The sequence below is a fragment of the Vipera ursinii genome, assembly GCF_947247035.1.
Source record: "Vipera ursinii genome assembly, chromosome: 4".
Classification (NCBI taxonomy): Eukaryota; Metazoa; Chordata; class Lepidosauria; order Squamata; family Viperidae; genus Vipera; species Vipera ursinii.
The window spans coordinates 20,471,332-20,490,086 of NC_139514.1; the positions used below are offsets into that span (position 1 = coordinate 20,471,332).

An 18,755-nucleotide genomic window follows, 5' to 3' on the forward strand; every position below is an offset into this window, starting at 1 on the left:
ACCGCAGCAGCTCGGGGCTGGAGTACAACAACGCCCGGCCCAGCTCTACCGAAAGCTACACCTGTTCCGAAGCAACTCGACGAAAAGATCCCCCGCACTTGGACGGAGCTGCCTTGCCGCTTGCCTGGGTGGTTCGGGGCTGGACCGTCTCTCCGGGCTGAACCGAGGAGCATCCGCGTAGGATTCTGGATAATAGATCTGGACGTCAAAAAGTTTTTTAAAATATTATTATTTTAAGAAATCCCGTTCTCCTTTCGGGGGGAGGATTTGCCTCGGCCAGCAAATGTGAATGTCCCCCTCCCATTCTTCTCCCCCCTCCCTTTCCCCTCCTTTTTAGGATTCATGCTGATAGATGCAGCCTGGTATAGACTAAAAAGAGCGCATGTCTTTTGGGAAGCAGAACCCATAAAAAAGCCTGGCGGCGGCCGGGAATCTAAGATGCCATATATCGATATTGTATGTCCCCACTGCCCTCTGTAACGCCTAAGGCGTCGAAGTTGCTATGGTCATTCCGCTCCTAAACCCAATGGAGAAACTACGGATTTTTATTCTTTTTACGGCTGAATGGGCAGAAGACCTCACCGCCTGCTAAGAGCCCCGGGAACATAGACCTCGTCCGCTGCTTCTAGACCCACAACCCGAGGGGCTGAGAGCTATGTCCCGGTGCGGAGCGAGCGCGCTGCTTTTTTCAGACTGAGTGGCGATTTGACCTTGAACCTGAGGCCAGCCGAAACAGCGGGCTGCTTTTACTCTGGTGTCACTCTGTTGTTTTTTTGTTTGGAATCCGTGCGATTATTGATGGATTAAAACAGAAATCTTTTCCCCCGCCTTCCCTCAACGTAACTGCAAGTGGAAGGGGAAGAACGGAGTGGGAACACATTCTTTAAAAAATAAAAAGAAAAAAAGAAGAAAAATCTTAGGTTGGCCACCAGCAGTTACAATTTGCTGCCAAAAAAAAGCGCTTACCTTCCCCCCCTCCTCCTCCTCCTCCCCTCCCCCGCTCCTGATGGCTCCTTTAGGTGAAGTTGGGAACTATCTCGGGGTCCAAGACGCGGGGCCCTTTGGGAACGTGCCCGTGTTGCCGGCGGACAGCCCGGTTTTGTTAAGCGACCACCTGGGGCAGTCCGAAGCAGGTGGACTCCCCCGGGGGCCTGCGGTAACGGACTTGGATCACTTAAAAGGCATCCTGAGGCGGAGGCAACTCTATTGCAGGACTGGATTTCATTTAGAGATTTTCCCCAATGGTACGATCCAAGGAACCAGGCAAGACCACAGCAGATTTGGTAGGTATGGGCGATTAACCCCCTGGTGGCCGTGGGAGGGCTATGCCAGAAGTCGTCCTGACCCCCTTTCCTGCGCAAGGTGGGGGGGGCGGGGAGGAAAAGGAGTGGGAGCTGCTGGGGGATGGCGCCGTGGTGAAGCCCAGCAAGTGTCCAAGTAAGGGTGGGGGGAAAAAAGAGCACCATAGCTTGATAAAAATCACAGATGCGGCCCGCGCTCTCTCTCTCTCCTTCCTTTACTTAGGAGTAAATGCAAGCGTTGATAACCAGAGGGAAGGGTCCTCTTTCCGCAGAGGTGCAGCCCGTCTTCCTGTGAACCCGTTTCCAATCGGGGCAGGAATTCTCTGTCTGTTTAGCTGGGCGCCTCTTCAACTCTTAAGTAAGCGCCAAGCAAGCAGACGTGCAGAGAATTGGGCTTTTCACTTTCGTAATCCTGCAAAGTGTTTTCACGATCTGTTCTCCCTACTCCCCTTTCCTATCTGCTTCCATCCACCTGCCTGAACTGCAGCAGACCTTGTCGGCCGTCCCTGCGCTAGCTCTTCCGCCGCTAAAGGGACCCCTCTTTTTTCCAGAGAGAAGGACTGTCCGGACCGAGCCAGCCCCGCTGACTGTCGGTTACCGGCACAATAAACCAAGATTCGTTTGGTCCCGAAATAATTCTAGTACGATTCTTCTCAGCCAGTAGACAGCTCTGCTTCCCCAGGGTCTCCCATCCAAGGAAGTCGCCCTTTTTCATCTCCTGAAATCAGCCAGGTGACCAAGTTTGAAAGATTCTGTTCTGGAAAGGAAAAGAAGCCTTTGCTTTATCTTCGCGTTTCTGTTGCATGGGTGGGTGTCCGCATTCTTAGATACCCAATATCAAATAAAAGACCCGCGCTGGCTAGCAGCTAAACACGGACTTCGCTTAAAGGTTTTTATTTTTTAAGACCTCTCTCAAGGAATCTTCTCTGTGACTCACCATAGACAGCCGATGAACTTGTTCAGCCTTTCCCAACTAGCCTTACTCCAGAGGTCCTGGAATCGCAAATGCCTTTGTCCACAAATAGCATGATTTGAGAATGATGGGAGTTGTAGTTCCTATCTCTTGGCGGAGTGGGGGGCGGGGCGGCGGATGCCATGCCACACATTCATAGGGACCGTCCGTGAGTTTTGGTTTATATCGCTGGGTTTTAAGTCGCGGGTCTGATTTAATTGCACGGACTGAACTTTGGAAAATGGATAGAATGAAGCAATCCCACTTAAGAGAGCCGGGCTCCAAATGCTGTTGGAAGGAGTTGACTTGCGGGGAAATCCACCTGACTGCACTTGGCCCAGATCATAAAACATCAAGTTCAGCGGTGATTTCCCTTCCCTTTCCACCGTCATGCTTTAAGGCCAAAATCTCCATTTCATGTCTTTTACTGCTTTCAAGAGCCATTTGGAAATGCCGCAGTTCTGCGAACAGGTCTTGTTATAACCCTCCACCTCCTTTTATATTCTTGCCTGAATTGCCTTTCCTTAGCTCTGAGGACACGCATCCGATTTTCAGCCCCTCCACCAACCCCCGCCCGGTTTTCGAAGAGAATCGGACTTGCGAAGCTCCTAGGAACACCTTTCCTAATAAAAGGTTGTTAAAAGTGTGGCCCGTCTCCTAGACGCGGGGGGCGTGTGTGTGTGACATGGAAAGGAATCCAAGAGGCGGTAGCAATGCCCGAGGGAAGAAAGTTGGGCTATTAAACAAGAATTGGTTTGGAGCCTGCTCTGTCTTCTGCACGCCCCTTTTGCTCCGAAATGGCTTTGCGTGGCCCTTACGCAGCGGTTGAGATCTGGTGCAGGGTGTGAGCATGGCTATATGTATATGTATAGGGCTATACGCGCGCGCTCTGAAAGACCGGACTGGAAGCGTTACGGTACATTTTCGGGCGCGAGGTCGAAAGCCGGAAGCGGCGGTGTGTTAAAAGGCGAGATCTGCAGTCGGGTCTAACGCTCAGCACCAGTCCGCGGACTCAGCCGACAGCAGGTGTACGGTGGCCGAGCTGCTGCTGCTGCTGCTGCTGCTGCTGCTGCTGCTCCCTCGCGCAATTGCGCGGCGGCAACAGCAGCAGCTGGAAGACAATGCCGCGGGGTCCTAAACTCCGCCTTCTCCTCCTCTCGCCACTCCCTTGAGGTGGCCTTGAATTGAATAGTCAATCCCCTTTACAGGAGAACAGTTCTTTAAAAACAAATATCTAAGGCAGCGTTTCCCAACCTTTAGGAACTTGAAGATGCGTGGACTTCAACTCCCAGAATTCCCCAGCCAGCTATGCTGGCTGGGGAATTCTGGGAGTTGAAGTCCACGCATCTTCAAGTTCCTAAGGTTGGGAAACGCTGATCTAAGGGGCACCGCTATGCCAGCGGTTCAGAGGAATGCATCATTTGCAGTTAAATTCAAGAGTCTTCCTTTGATTTAAATGGCTATCCATCTTACCTGCCACAACGCCAGCCTCTTAAAGTGGAGAAGACCGACCCTTGTGGAAGTCTTAAGAATGGTGAGACTTAATTAGTACTCCGAAGCACTCAAAGAATCCCAGGAGAGCAGATCTGATGGCTAAGAAGACAGTGGCAAATCACTTCTGCATCGTTATCAGGGAAAACATCATGGGCTGTCCATGTGTAGTTGACTTTGACTCAAGGAAACTTTACTTAGGGGACTTTATTACACAGAATGGGGAAATTATGCCAGCTAATATTCTGTTTTATAAATCAGAAATACTGTTTTGTGCTTCTCTGAATGTAACAAAAATCCAGCTGTTTTCTTCACTTATTTGAAAAGAATAGCTTTGGAGTGATGCACAGGAAAAATTGAAAGATTAGGTAAAGTGATAGAGCTTGATGTGGTGATATCCTCTTTTCTAGCATGATGTTTGCAGAGTTGTCAAAAAAAAAAGTCAAGTGGCATCCACCACCATGCAATCCAACCCTTTACCCTTTAAATGTTCATCACAATACACACTGAAAAAAGGTGGTGCTTAGATTACAGTACTAGTTGTTGAGGTTTGTTTTTACATCCACTGGCAATACCCTTGTTTTCTATTGGTGTTGGAGTTCAGATCTGGTAACTTTGGGCTGGGTAATTGTGGTTGCTGAAGTCCAAATTGTGTAGAAAGTGCCAGTGTGGTCAATGTGTATAGTAATAAGTAGTAAATATGGGTTTTTTCATCACAGGAAATTATACAGTGAAAATTATAAGCCTGCAAACCCCATGACCACCCATTTAGGGCAGATTCCACTGAATTCAGTAGCTATTTACATTTAACTTATTACTCCACCATTAACTGAATAAATCCAACTTCCTTTGTTGATAGGCCATATTTTCAGCATGCATATTGTATGAAGCAAACTCACAGGTGCTATTTCTGAAGCTGTGCAGCCTGCAATCTGATTTACAGTATGTCCAGCTGTTGTAAAGGAATCCTGATTGTAGATGAACTAGATTAATAGAGCAATAAACATGAAAGAAATAAAAGCTGCATGCACAATTCAGATTCCTGGAATGGCACCTGCAGAGCACAGGTGACTCCAAAAGAATAAAAAACACCTGTGCTATACATTATATTTTTTAGAAAGAGAAAAACCTAGGAAAGAGCCTCCCTGAATATACTTGGCAAAACATCAAGCTTTATATATCTTGACTTCTTTTATACCTAGTTTGGTTTCTAGATTCTACAGAGACCAGGGCAGTTATATAAAAGCTGTAGAATATGCTTTTTAAGAAGCTTGCCTTTTTATTAAGATTAGTAGCAGAAATTCATTCACTCAAAATGGAGTGTGTAATGCCATCCCTAACACTGATTTCCGTTCAATTCAGAGGAATATTTTAGTATGTTTGGGGACTGCAGTTAGTAATGCAACTAAGATATTCATAATAACTTCTAAAAAAACTCTTCCAGATGTGCAGATTCCAAATTTCCAGCATATCTAGAAGGCACTGGGTCTGGAAAGGCTGTTCTACAGTCTATCTCTCAATAATTGTATATAGTTTTCAGGTTATTTACCCATTTATTTAGGCAACCACCAAATCTGGACTGCAAAAATTCAGGCGATTCATGGTAGAAATATAGAAAACTCTTTGCCGTTTTTCTAGCAATTATACTGATTTTTGCATTTGATTTAAAGTCCATAGTAGCTTCATGCCAAAGAATCTAGTGTATAGATTCACTGTGGTGTTTATACCCTCCTCACATTAATAAATGTGTTCAGCGATGTAAAAAAAACCTATCTGCCATTTTTATCTTGCTGTAAAGTTTACACCAGAATAAATCTGTTTAAACTGTGATAGTGTTGCTTTTTCCGCAACATTTTTCTTTTACTCTTCTGGACTTGAAACGCGATTCTGGGTGACCAAGCCCATTTTTTAACATGTCACTATGCAAAATATCGCGTTCTCCCCAAAATTTAGTCAGCAACGTGTCTCTAAAATCCATGATCTCTAGAAGTAGGGTGGAAAGGCGTGCCTCTTGGCGTTGGCCCTTCTCTGCACTACTACCACACGAATCCTTCGTGGTTTTCTGTTACTGCCCCTCCCCTTTCCGCAGTTAGCTGCTGGCAAAAGGAGGGAAGAGAGAGAGAGAGAGAGAGAGAGAGAAGGACTAAATCGCAAAGTAACCATCCACAGCTTAGTCAAATAAATTCAGCCCGAGTAATTAAAGGCCGCGGCATTGAGACAGAACGCACGCGCCATTTGGAGCCGCGCGCTGTATTCAGTGAGCTCTACGCAATAGCGGGCAGGGAGAACCCGGCCGCTGCGTGACAGGACGGTTCACACACCTCACGGATAAGGGTGGAGGGCCAGTTCTGACGTAGAGAAACCCGTGGTGCAAGGTTAAGTCCCAAGCGCCGTTCTCAGTCAGGGGTGGGGGCTGGGCGCACCTCTCCGTGAAGCGCGGAACGTGCTCAAGCGAGGTCTTGCGAGGCCCTTCAACCTCCCGCAGTGCACCCAAAAGTAGAGGGCTGGGCCACAGGAATCCGGAAGGCCCCTAGGTGGCGGCGAGCAAAGCAAAGCACAAACTCCTGGAGGCCCCGCGGTCGTCCGGAATTGCGCAGCACAAAGATGGGAGCCTTCTTCGCGGCTCCAAGCGGCTTTCAATGTCAAGCTCCCCCCCCCCTCCTCCTTTTTGTAGACCAGGGGTCTTCAAACTTGGCCCTTTTATGACTTGTGGACTTCAACTCCCAGAATTCCTCAGCCAGCTTTGCTGGCTGAGGAATTCTGGGAGTTGAAGTCCACAAGTCATAAAAGGGCCAAGTTTGAAGACCCCTGTTGTAGACTGTCCGTCGGGGCGTAAAATCCAACTACCGCAGCAGGTGTGTGCTCCCTTGCCCGCCAGTTCCTTAATTTCCCCGGAGCGGGCTAAGAAATTCAGTGGCAGATAATCGCTGGGAAAACGGAGAAAGAGGGACCTGCGCTAAGACTTTTGGGGACAGTATGCGGAGGAAGCCCTTCTCTGGTGTTTTTTTTTTTTTTTGCCCAGGATATCCGCTGCTTTCCCCGGCTGAGGCCTTTGAAGGTGGTGCCGAAGGCGGAGGAGAGAGAGGCAGACGCGCGAGCCTCTCCCTCGGAGGAGTGACCTCGCCTCGTGGCCCGCTTTTATTTCCCTCGTTGCCTGCGGCTGCTAAACAGAGCTTGCTGCTTCGAGAGCTATTTTTGTCTTTTTCCTCGCCCTTTCTTTTCCTTCCACCGTGCAGCCGCAGAACCAAAACTGAAATGCAGCCTACAGGCTTGTTTTAGTTTGTGCTCCCGTGTAAACTGAGGGTTAGGTGTATGTGTCTTCCTTCTTTATGGTTTCCCATTTTCTCCCTGCCCTAAAGAGCTTGTACAAAAGATGAGGTATCAAAGACCGCCGCTGCTGAAGGAGACCACCTTATTTTCTACTTGTTCAGAAAGCAAGATTAGAAAATGTGACGACAGCAAAAAATGTTCAGGACTTTTGTGTGTGGGGGGGGGGACGTTATGTAGGTAAAAATTGCTTGACATTGCAACATCTGATTGGGAAACTGCCCTTTACACCAGGGGGTCTTCAAACTTGGCCCTTTTATGACTTGTGGACTTCAACTCCCAGAATTCCTCAGCCAGTGTGCCCGGCTGAGGAATTCTGGGAGTTGAAGTCCGCAAGTCATAAAAGGGCCAAGTTTGAAGACCACTGCTTTACACAATTGGAAAGATTTAAATGGATGCTCATTTACCAGGGAAGAGGAACTGAGGAGCAGATCATGCATGGAACAAGGGATTGCTTGGTGTAGGTTTATCCGACATTATGGTTCTACAGTTGGTTTTGTACAGCGTGCCAGGCTAAGATAAGAGTTGGACAGTGTGTAATTTTTGTATGGAAGCCGGGTGATTCTCTTAATATGTTGGGCGAATCAAAACATCAGGTTAAGCTACAATATGGCTTATTATTTGGGCAATGTATGTTATGTGGGTCTAATGGTGAAAAAGATAGAAGAAAGAAGGACCATTAGCATCAAGGTGAATAGACTTAGTTACCATAGTGATAAGTACAGTGTTGGAAAAGTTGAAGGACTAGGTTAGGGACAGATCATGAAGATAATATATCTGTAGTCGGTCAATAAAGTCTTGATGTTATGTAATAAATCAAATGTAATGTAAACTTAGGAAATGTGCTTTTAATTCAAATTTACATTTTAGTACATTGTGTGAATCCATCCTGTGGAGGAAGTTAAGCAATACAGAGTGCTTGGGGCCATCTATTTGCTTATTAAGATAATTTCCTGGATAAGTCCCAAATTCCATAGTTTTAATCTATCCATACTATCTTAACCTATATTCATATCAGAAGTATTTAATCAAATATGTAAAGGATATTACTGACTCTCCAAACAATTTAGCTGAGGATTCATATTTATTCAGAAGAACAGAAGCACTAGAAGGGGAGGAAGAGTTATGTTAGAAGTATCTATAAGGTAAAGTTAAAGGTTCCCCCACACATGCGTGCTAGTCATTTTCCAACTCTAGGGGCCGGTGCTCATCTCCGTTTCAAAGCCGAAGAGCCAGCGCTTGTCTGAGGACGTCTCCGTGGTCATGTGGCCGGCATGACTAGACGCCAAAGGCACACGGAATCCTGTTACCTTCCCACCGTAGTGGTCCCTATTTTTTTACTTGCATTTTTACATGCTTTCGAACTGCTAGGTTGGCAGAAGCTGGGACGAGTAACAGGTGCTCACTCTGTTAGGCGGCACTCGGGATTCAACCCGCCAAACTGCCGACCTTCTGATTGACAAGCTCAGCGTCCTAACCCACTGAGCCACCGTGTCCCTATCCCAAGTATCTATACCTGCTCAAAAATCTTCAAGAATCTTGGGGGAAAAGGGTCTTTGAAATGGAGTTGAACTCTAGGAGGCAATGGGACTGCATCCATACAAGCATTTGGGGAAGAGATTTATCATTTGCTTCTTCAAAGATTTTTTTTCCAGCAGTCTAATTAATATCCCTGGAATTTTCATCTGGTCCCTCATCAAGCAAACTTTAAAACTTAATAGTAGACTGTTGGAATGCTATAGACATAATTTATCTTATTTATAACTATATTTGGCAATCTCTTCTGACATTATGATTAGCAAGTATTGAAATGTTTGTTGGATGACTTAGCACTTAATTAAATATGACCATTAAAAAGCTAACGGTCAGGTTGTTCCATCTCCTTCCCCACCCCCCCATCCAGAACTGTTTCATCACTAGATTTGACAGTGTGTTTGGCTGGACCTATTGGAAAAGTTTGACTTCTGTCATAATTTGGGATTTATACCTATGGATGTGGCCTTATTGAATGGTGTAAATTTTCTGCCCATGATCTCTCAGGTAGATTGATTAGATAGGCATGTAATCTGACAAGATTGTTTTTTCCTGAGAAAAAAATACTGATCACTAGCAGAACTCAGTTCGGTCAGAGTTATGCTTTTCTGGTAGTACAGTTTAAACTTAAATTAGCAGACTAACATAACCTTTGATGATAAACATGAAATATTAAATAAGTTGGCTTAATAAATAACCTTTATTGTCATTTTTTACTATGGGCACAATGGCACACATTAAAAATGAAATTTAGCAGAGAGAAATATAAAATGATCTTAAGAAAAATAAATGAAATCTACATGTATAAGATAGGAGTATTCTGACTTGGTAATGATACTGGTGAAATAGGAATAATAGCTTATTGACAACTAAATAGAAGTTGATATGATGTGGTCGCCAAAAGAACAAATGCAATTTAAGCTGCAGAACTATAGCTTCTAATAATTGTTCCACTTTATTCTCCATTCTGCTTACCATATTTTAAGGAGGATTTAGACAATAGGGATGATCAGGAGTCTAGGAATTAAGTTCTCAGGACAGGTGGAAGGAACAGGGCATGTTTAGCCCTGAGAAGAGTCTGTAGGTAGAGGCATACAGGAGCACTCTGTAGCTACCTGAAAATATATTGCCTAGATGGCAACCTTGGCTCTTTTATGACTCGTGGACAACTCCCAGAATTCCTGAGCCAGCACAGCTGGCTCAGGAATTCTGGGAGTTGAAGTCCACGAGTCATAAAAGAGCCAAGGTTGCCTACTCCTGGCCTAGAAGAAGGTCTCCCATGCCTTAGGACAGGATACGGAATGCATTTTGAGTTATTTTATTTATTTTATTTTAATTCCATTTATATCCCGCCCTTCTCCGAAGACTCAGGGCGGCTTACAAGCTTAGCAGTAGCCTTCATTCTATGTATATGCCTGCTTATTAGGGCTTTCACACACACCCCAAGCGGCATTATTACAAAGTCAGCTTAATTGCCCCCAACAATCTGGGTCCTCATTTTACCTACCTCGGAAGGATGGAAGGCTGAGTTATGGGAGAGCAAACTCCAACTGAATATTAGTAGAAGATTTGTGCATGTGTGCACCTTTGAATTAGTGTTGACTCCTGGCAATTGCCACGACAAGTCTGCAGTTTTCTTTCCAATATTTTTGAGAAGTAGTTTTCCATTGCCTCCTTCCAGGCAATGTGTGCGACCGGCCCAAGGTCACCCAGCTGTCTTCATGCCTAAGGTAGGACTGGAACTCACAATTTCCCAGTTTGTGCGCCATACTAGGTCTCTTAGTTCAAAAGTAAAATCAAGTAACTAGAGAAGTGGTGAGCTCCCATTTACTGACTATATTCAGGTGAACATTGAGCAGTCATCTGCTAAGGGTGCTTTAATTTGGATTCTTGCTCTGAGCAGGTAATTGGAATCAGCTTCAAATAGCTCTTCATTCTGTTACCATAGTTGTCTTTTCTGTACATGAGTGATAGGCTGTCTTTAGGCCCAATAGTCCTTTTGGCATTTTTTGGATCTCTCAGATAGCTGGAATACAGGACAGTTTCTCTCTTATCAAAATGACTACCATAATATCCTGGGTACTGACACCTTTTCCACCTACCTGAAGGAAGCTGTTGAAATTGCTTTGTCTTGCCTCAAATACTTTCTACTATTCAAGTTAACTTTTGTCTTTTTTCCCCTGGGCAAGTGTGCATACATACACACTAAACTGTGGGCTATGGCAAATTTTTAAATTTTCTAAGAACAGAGTGTCCTCTATTTAACAACCATTCAGTTAGTGATCATTCAAAATTATAATGTCACTGAAATGAGTGACTTATGTCCAGTTTTCATACTTAATGACCATTGCAGCATCCCCGTAGTTACATGATCAAAATTCAGGCACTTGGTAACTGGCATGTAGTTATGACAGTTGCACTGTCCTGAGTTCATGTGATCACCATTTGTAATCTTCCAGCCAGCTTCTGACAAGCAAAGTCAGTGGGGGAAGCCATATTCATTTAACAACTGGTAATTTGCTTAACTGGCAAAAAAGGCAAAACTCGGCTGTCTTGCTTAGCAACATAAATTCTGGGCTCAATAAGTTGAGGACTACGACTACCTGTATATCTTGCAAAGACCCCCAAGGAAGTAACATTTATAAGATTTTAGGCCATCACCATTTTTGGCATCCATGACATTTATCAACAGTCTATATGTCAAACTGCAGAAGTAGGGTACTCCCTTTGTATTATAAATTCTTTCCTAAGTTACTTCTCACAATAAATGTATGAAACAGTAAACACCACATAGTTTGTTGAAGAAAAAATGAGATGGAAATTAAATCACATATCTTGATTCTTAGAGGTTCCTGCAAAATATAAGCCTTCCTGTCACATACACACCTGCCTGTTTTAATGATGGGCATTTTAAAAAATGAAACATTGGGCAGGTGTGTGGGTTTTCCCTTTTCTACAGAGTTATAGAGTCCTTAAATAAAAGATGCCTGTTAACTTTTATTATTTATTCTGTTCTGGAAGCAGAGCCAACACTTTGAAATGGGGAGGCATTTGGCAAATATATTTCCCATTACCTTCAGATAGTTTTCTTTACATTTTTCTCCAGGCAAAAACAATTTCTGAATGGAAGATAATTAATCCTCTTAGATGGAAGGACAGGAAATTAAAAAAAACAGCAAAAACATGTTTCTGGAGAGGGTCTGAAGAGTCCCTGTTTTTTTCATTCTTCTGCAATCTGTGACCTTCCATTCATAGCTTGTGACTCCAGCTCACATTGGTGATGATGCAGCAGTCAGATCTTTGCAAAGACTGGGGAAAAGCTGCAGCTGCAACACAGTTGGGATTTTCAGAAAGACTGCAGATGAAATGCAGTAACTGCATATTCTACATTCAACTATATTGCCAACAGTTTTATGGAATCTGATGACACAGTTGCAATGGGCAGGATATTTTCAGTTCAACAGATAGAAAATACCCGTATCATTAAGCTGGCCCTCAAACCTACATAGTTCTAGTGCAGGGGTAGGCAACCTCGGCTCTTTTATCACTCATGGACTTCAACTTCCAGGATTCCTGAGTCAGCATAGCTGGCTCAGGAATTCTGGGAGTTGAAGTCCATGAGTGATAAAAGAGCCGAGGTTGCCTACCCTTGTCCTAGTGGCTTGATATATTAATTCCCTTTAAACCGGACCTTTTCATTAGTTCTGTGGGTACATCCAACTGATGCAAGTATTGTTTTTGAACAAATGATGCAAAATGAATGGATTAAAGGGAAGCTAATTATGAATCTAATTTAATAAATACCTTCAGATACTGTTATACACACTGTAGTTTTGGTTATAAGAGGGCTTACATATATCCTCCCCTTCTCAGGATCCTGTTTTGCATCATGGGTGCATGGGAAGACACAATTTGTCTTGATTTCTTTTTTGTGTGGAGTTGGGGAGAGGGATTTAATTTCCAGCTTTTCTAATACCTGCAGCAACTTAAATAGGGGATTTGAAAGTACTGTATTGTCTCTTTTAGGGGTTCAGCTATATAGCAAACCATATGGTTTGTTTGGTATAGGCTTAGCGTGATGGTTGGTATGTGCTTGTCAAATTTTTATTAGATTTCTTTCCTGCCTATCTTGCCTTTGGATGATTTATGACTTGGTATTTTACAGCCCCCCCATTAAGTTGATAAGAGTATCCAGCATGTGTATTCCAAGCCAACATTTTTAAAAATTCTGGTGTTCATAATTTAGTGATTTAAGCATTGTCAGTCTCTGTTACAGAAAATAGTGTCACAGCTGTACCCTGGATAACTCTCATTGCCATGTCCTACTTTTTGATGTACTGATTGTTACCTCATTATTTCCGAGTTGGAAATTTCTCCTTGGTGTTTAAAATTCTCCTTGGAACTTGGAAGTATTTCAATTTTCAGCCATTCTTTTTCTTTGAGGAGTACAATTAGATAGTTTTACTTGCTAAGAAACATACATGTGAAACTTGCCCACTTCTAAGACTAATACTTTTGGCCTTGTGTTACTTTATGTCTTCTGAGATTTTCTTTTTGAATAAGTGATGCTCCGTTTAATACTACTAAGTTGAACTATAACCCTATATCCTTTTCTCTATTTTTTTTCTTTTTCTTTATACGTAAATACTAAACTCTGATTAATTATAATGCTCAGGGAAGATAGGTTCCAGATTCAATCTGAAATTGACTTGTTTGAAATTAATCATAGTTACAATTAACTGTAGAGTGCCATGATCCATTGCAAACAGTTAATGTAAAGCAATTTTTAAAAAAACTCTTTTGCCATAAATAGTGCTGATCTGATTGCTAATTCTTATTCTATCTCAGTAAAGATGCCAGGGAATGGTAGTTTGTTTTTAATGTGGAAAAAGTAAGAAAAGCAAACGATAAATCTTCCTGGGGTGTTTTTCACCCATCAAGCACCACCTACTAGTAGCAAAAACAGCCACCAATTAATGTCTCTTGTGGGAATGGGTGAATGTAGCTAAGTACCTTGAACAGCGGGATTAGCAGTGGTCAAGTTGCCCATTTAATATATCACAGGTATAGAGGTGTCCCTCACCTGTTATCTGTTAGGCATGCTAATTCTGAATGTGGGCCTTGCACTCTTCTGGAAGCATGCTAAATCTGTTTCTCAGGACAGCTTATCTGATGGATTGCAGTCATGAGAGCCACAGAGTGAAGTGGGAAGGGAAAGGAGTTTTCCTGAAGGTTCTGTTCAGTACAGATTTTAGTCTTTGCTGGTGTTCTGGAAGTCAGGTGGTTTATTTTTTCTGAAGATGATCTAGCACTCTTTCAAACAGTGCTAGACCTATGTTAGAAGCACTTGGTTCACTTGAAATGGGAGGGGGTGATGAGGAATGAGAGAGTTCCATCCTCAGCTAGTTCTACCCTAAGGTAAAGGTAAAGGTAAAGGTTCCCCCGCACATGTGTGCTAGTCGTTTCCGACTCTAGGGGCCCGTGCTCATCTCCGTTTCAAAGCTGAAGAGCCAGCGTTGTCCGAGGACATCTCTGTGGTCATGTGACCGGCATGACTAGATGCCAAAGGTGCACAGAACGCTGTTACCTTCCCACCGTAGTGGTCCCTATTTTTCTACTTGCATTTTTATGTGCTTTCGAACTGCTAGGTTGGCAGAAGCTGGGACAAGTAACAGGTGCTCACTCTGTTATGTGGCACTCGGGATTCGACCCACCAAACTGCCGACCTTCTACCTAACCCTGTCCTAACCCACTGAGCCACTAGTTCTACCCTAGAATAACCAAAATGTCATAAAGAGTAGCTGCTTTCCATGCACCTCCTCCGTACAACAAATGATATCACCATGTGAAAACCCTTTGTAAGCAGAAACACCAAAAACCCTATAGGGAATGGAACCAGAAATATATAGATAGCAGAACCCATTTCTTTCCTGTTTGAACTAATGTGTGCAGCACCGAACCCATCTGTTCTCGAAAAACAATCCCCCCACCCCCAAACTGTTAAACCCATGTAATAAGGAAACTATGTAATATTTGATCAATGCTTTGGAAGATGCTGGAAAGGCAGTCTGAAAACAACTGTGTTATGCAGCCAAAACCAAAATGGCCTTGGAGGCCAGTGTCCAGTGATTTCACAGGAGAAGTCATACTCAAAGCAGCCTAAAGTAGCCAGTGAGACTGCCAAATCCCAACCTCTAACCACATTGGTTGATTAAGAGTTCGAGATTGCATTCATAGTATAGATAGAACAGAGAAAGCACAGTCCCAAGAGTGGAATAGGTGAAGATGGTTTTAAGCAGCCTCAATTGTGGGCTGGGGATGAGATGATGGTCTGAAGATGACCTTAAGGTAGAGGTAGAAACATAGAAGAGGCATTCTTTCAGATTCTTTGACACCAAGTTGTGAAGGCATCACATCTATTGATAGGTAGTACTTGCCAAAGAAATAGGTATTTAATGCATACACAACAGTAATTTTGTTGATACAATTGTAATTTTAAATCTATAGTGGTTTAATGGATTGCATATAAATAGCAGTTATAGGTTTATTATTTTGTTAATAACGTGTTAATTCCTTCAGTGCTAGAGGGAATTCTGAAGAACCTAGGATTGTGTGCTGGGATCAGGATATTCCAAAATATTTAAATGCATTGCTTAGTAATGAAAGTTCTGGTGCCAATTGAGGTCATAAGTTGAGGACTATCTGTAAGGTAGCACAGCAGGATTTGGGAGAGATTTAAATGTTAAGGGTGACAAAAAGCTTTATTCCAGTATTAGAAGGACTGCCAGGAGAAACATCCTTCTATGGGGCTTAACAGTAAGGTAAGGTACAGTGGGATAGATTGCATTACAAAGTATTTAGTTCTGCTTTTGTGGAGAGCAGAACAGATGCACAACAGTTTTATTTCAAGGAAGCCTTAGCTCAGCTTCAAATTCTGGATTGAAGAAAAGCTTGGATTAAATCTTCCAATTCTACAGCTGGGTAGAATTGGGTAAATGTAAATCAGAATGTGGACTTCCTGATTTTAAAGATCTATCAGTTATGCTTATAGCATATCATATGAACCTAGCTTTTCTGGTTATATTCAATAAATGATCAAACAGATAATAGTTTAGCATGTTTTGTAAATATAGGTCACCTTTTTGCAGATGAAAAATATGTTTGGTCGCCTACCTTTTAAATGTCTCAAGGAGAATTGCAGTAAACTGCATACATTCAACAGCAAAATGAAAACAGTTGAATGCAGATTGAAAGAATGTTACATTATACCCAACAGGAAATGGCCATATGCAGCTGGCATGATGATTCATAAATATCTTTACATTCTGATGCACAGATTGTGTGTATTACAGATGAGTAATTCAGGGCTATTCTTCATAGCCAAATTAAAGTGCTATCTAGAAACTTATACTGCTATCATGCCAACTGAAACTTATAACGGTATAACTTTTGCTATCCCATTGGTCGTCCCTAGCTTGTAATGAGCATAGCGCTAGCAAGCATTGCTGTCTATATACCATAGATGGCATGGTGGGGTTGGGATGAAGATTCTCTTGGCTTCATTTTGCTTCCATTCCACTCAATATCACCAACTGGAAGAAAACATTCTATAATTCTTTTTAATACAGGATAGCTTAGACAAAAGGTAAATTTTGACAGATGGCTAAACTAGCAAGTTTAATCATTGTTCAAACTTGTTCTGATTTTGTGTAAATGTTTTTTATATTCAAAGGGAATAGTGCTTTCCTGGAATAGCTCAGTGGGTTAGGACGCTGAGCTTGTCGATCAGAAGGTCGGCAGTTTGGCGGGTCGAATCCCGAGTGCCGCGTAGCAGAGTGAGCGCCTGTTACTCGTCCCAGCTTCTGCCAACCTAGCAGTTCGAAAGCACGTAAAAATGCAAGTAGAAAAATAGGGACCACTACGGTGGGAAGGTAACAGCGTTCCGTGCGCCTTTGGCGTCTAGTCATGCCGGCCACATGACCACAGAGACGTCCTCGGACAAGCGCTGGCTCTTCGGCTTTGAAACGGAGATGAGCACCGGCCCCTAGAGTTGGAAACGACTAGCACGCATGTGCAGGGGAACCTTTACCTTTACCTTTACCTTTAGCCCAATCAACAACTGAGTTATATTCTGAAGCATCAAAAAGGGAGCTAGGTTTTTCTATCCTGCTTCCCTATCCTGCTTCAGAACGATCCATGCAAAATTATGCAAAAAATATGCAAGTATAGAGAAATTGCCCAGATAAAAATTTAGTCAGCTTGTTCTAAATGTGCAATTGAGGTTCTAATGCTAGGCCTTATGAAGCCATGACTTTAATGACAAAAGCTGTGAGACCAATTTTCATGAACAGTGGCATTATCAAAGTCTTGGTACATGTAGCCTTTCAGTTAAAATCATAATTGAGCCCACGGTTATAGTTGTAAGTCATAATGGTCATAAAGTGAGTCACCACATGACTGCATCTGATTTTACGACCGTTTTTGTGATGATTGTTAAGCAGCAGTCATAAGGCAAACCCATTGCTTACTAAGGGTGGTTTTTGGCGGAAACCAGAAGTAAATGCCATTTTCTGATAAAAACTGTTTAAATTGTTTTCACATGACCATGGTGTGCTGCAAATATCTGTAAATGAGGGCCAGTTGTGGGGAGGAGGAGCAGCTGTTAGAACTTCAAATCCAGGTTGTAAATCCCATTTTTGGAGACTGTTGAATGGTTGAACTTTGAATGGTTCCTAAGTGATTGGTCATAGGTTGTATAGAATTTAAGGAGACAGGCTTCAAAATGAGAGATCCTTGTATTTAAGATACAGTTTATTTCAACATATATGTGGGAAAACCCACATTATAGGTAGTATTATAAACCAAATCCAAATCATTTTGTACTTTGATTATGGTGGGACTCAGATCTGTCTAACATACCCTAGATTTGTCACTTTAAGTAGCAATAGCACTTAGACTTATATATCACTTCATAGTGCTTTATGGCCGTCTATAAGTAGTTTTACAGAGTCAGCATATTGCCCCCAACAATCTGGGTCCTCATTTTACTGACCTCGGAAGGATGGAAGGCCTGAGTCAACCCTGAGCCGGTCAAGATTGAACTCCAGACTGTAGGCAGGATTTGCCTGAAATAGTGCATTCTAACCAACTCCAAACATCTCCAATACTGAATGCTTGAAGTATTATAGCAAGCATTCATAGTTGCAGTATATAAAAAGCTGAAATCAATGATTTCATAGTTGTTTCAGACTGTTCATCAATTTTGAAAAATCTGCAATAAATCTTATGTTACTTTCAGGAATTATCCATTGTAAACCAGACCCCTGAAATCAACATGGCAACTACATTTCCAGTGTTCTTTTACATTAGTATGGAAGATACCAGATTTATTAATGCAGAACCCCCAATCAAGGGTTGATTCCAGTTAAGGCCTTTATTGTGCAAACACTTTCACTCACAGGTCTTGCCATTTCATTTTTTTTAAATTCAACCAAAATTTGAGGGAAAAAGGGACTAGACTTTAGATTAGAAGTGTATGGAATCTTTTGTGTGAAAATACCCAAGATGAAAGTTTAATTCTTTCTAATTGACTATGGTAAATACTCCTAGAAGAATATTGATTGTTTTGAATTATTATTTGATAAAACTATTATTCTAGTAATTTTAAATGTGTAGATTCCAGTAGGCCGCCGTCATCCAGGTTGTAAATTGGATGCCTTTGCAATGATGAATAATAAATAAAGCAAAGCTCCATAATAATTGCATAGAACTTTACATGACAAGTTACAGAACTTCCCGTCAATTTTTTTCTGGCTGAATTTCTTTGCTGAGATAGATGAAAGACGTGCAATTATTATTTTACAAAATCTAGTTTGTGCTTTTCTATTAGTCATTTTCCTTATGCATTAGTAGAGATTATGACTTTATTCTCTTCCATTAAAATTCTTTTTCCATTCTCATTCCAATAAACCAGACGTCTCAAACTCGCAATGTCACGTTACATTGCGCAAGGTATTGGGACAGTTTTGCCATTGCTGGCAATGGGGTGGGCACGGCTTCCGCGTGACACATCTGGCCCATGGGCTGGCAGTTTGACACCCCTGCAATAAACCCTTACCTGTTCTCATGTACATTTTAAGCCTGTACCTTTG

The 18,755-nt window shown here is 42.6% G+C and overlaps 1 protein-coding gene across 2 annotated transcripts in view; it reads left to right on the plus strand.

The window, feature by feature from the left end:
* Positions 1 to 251: 251 nt before the first annotated feature.
* Positions 252 to 18,755, plus strand: part of FGF9 (fibroblast growth factor 9) — a 45,060-nt gene continuing 26,556 nt past the window's right edge. The window contains exon 1 of one of the 2 annotated variants that reach the window (XM_083361868.1): positions 252 to 1,283. In XM_083361868.1, coding sequence (XP_083217994.1) covers positions 1,007 to 1,283 — 277 coding nt within the window. In that variant the 5' untranslated portion in view covers positions 252 to 1,006. Of the gene's footprint in view, positions 1,284 to 7,106; positions 7,194 to 18,755 lie in introns of those variants that run through there. The other variant, XM_083361869.1, reaches the window with a different exon arrangement.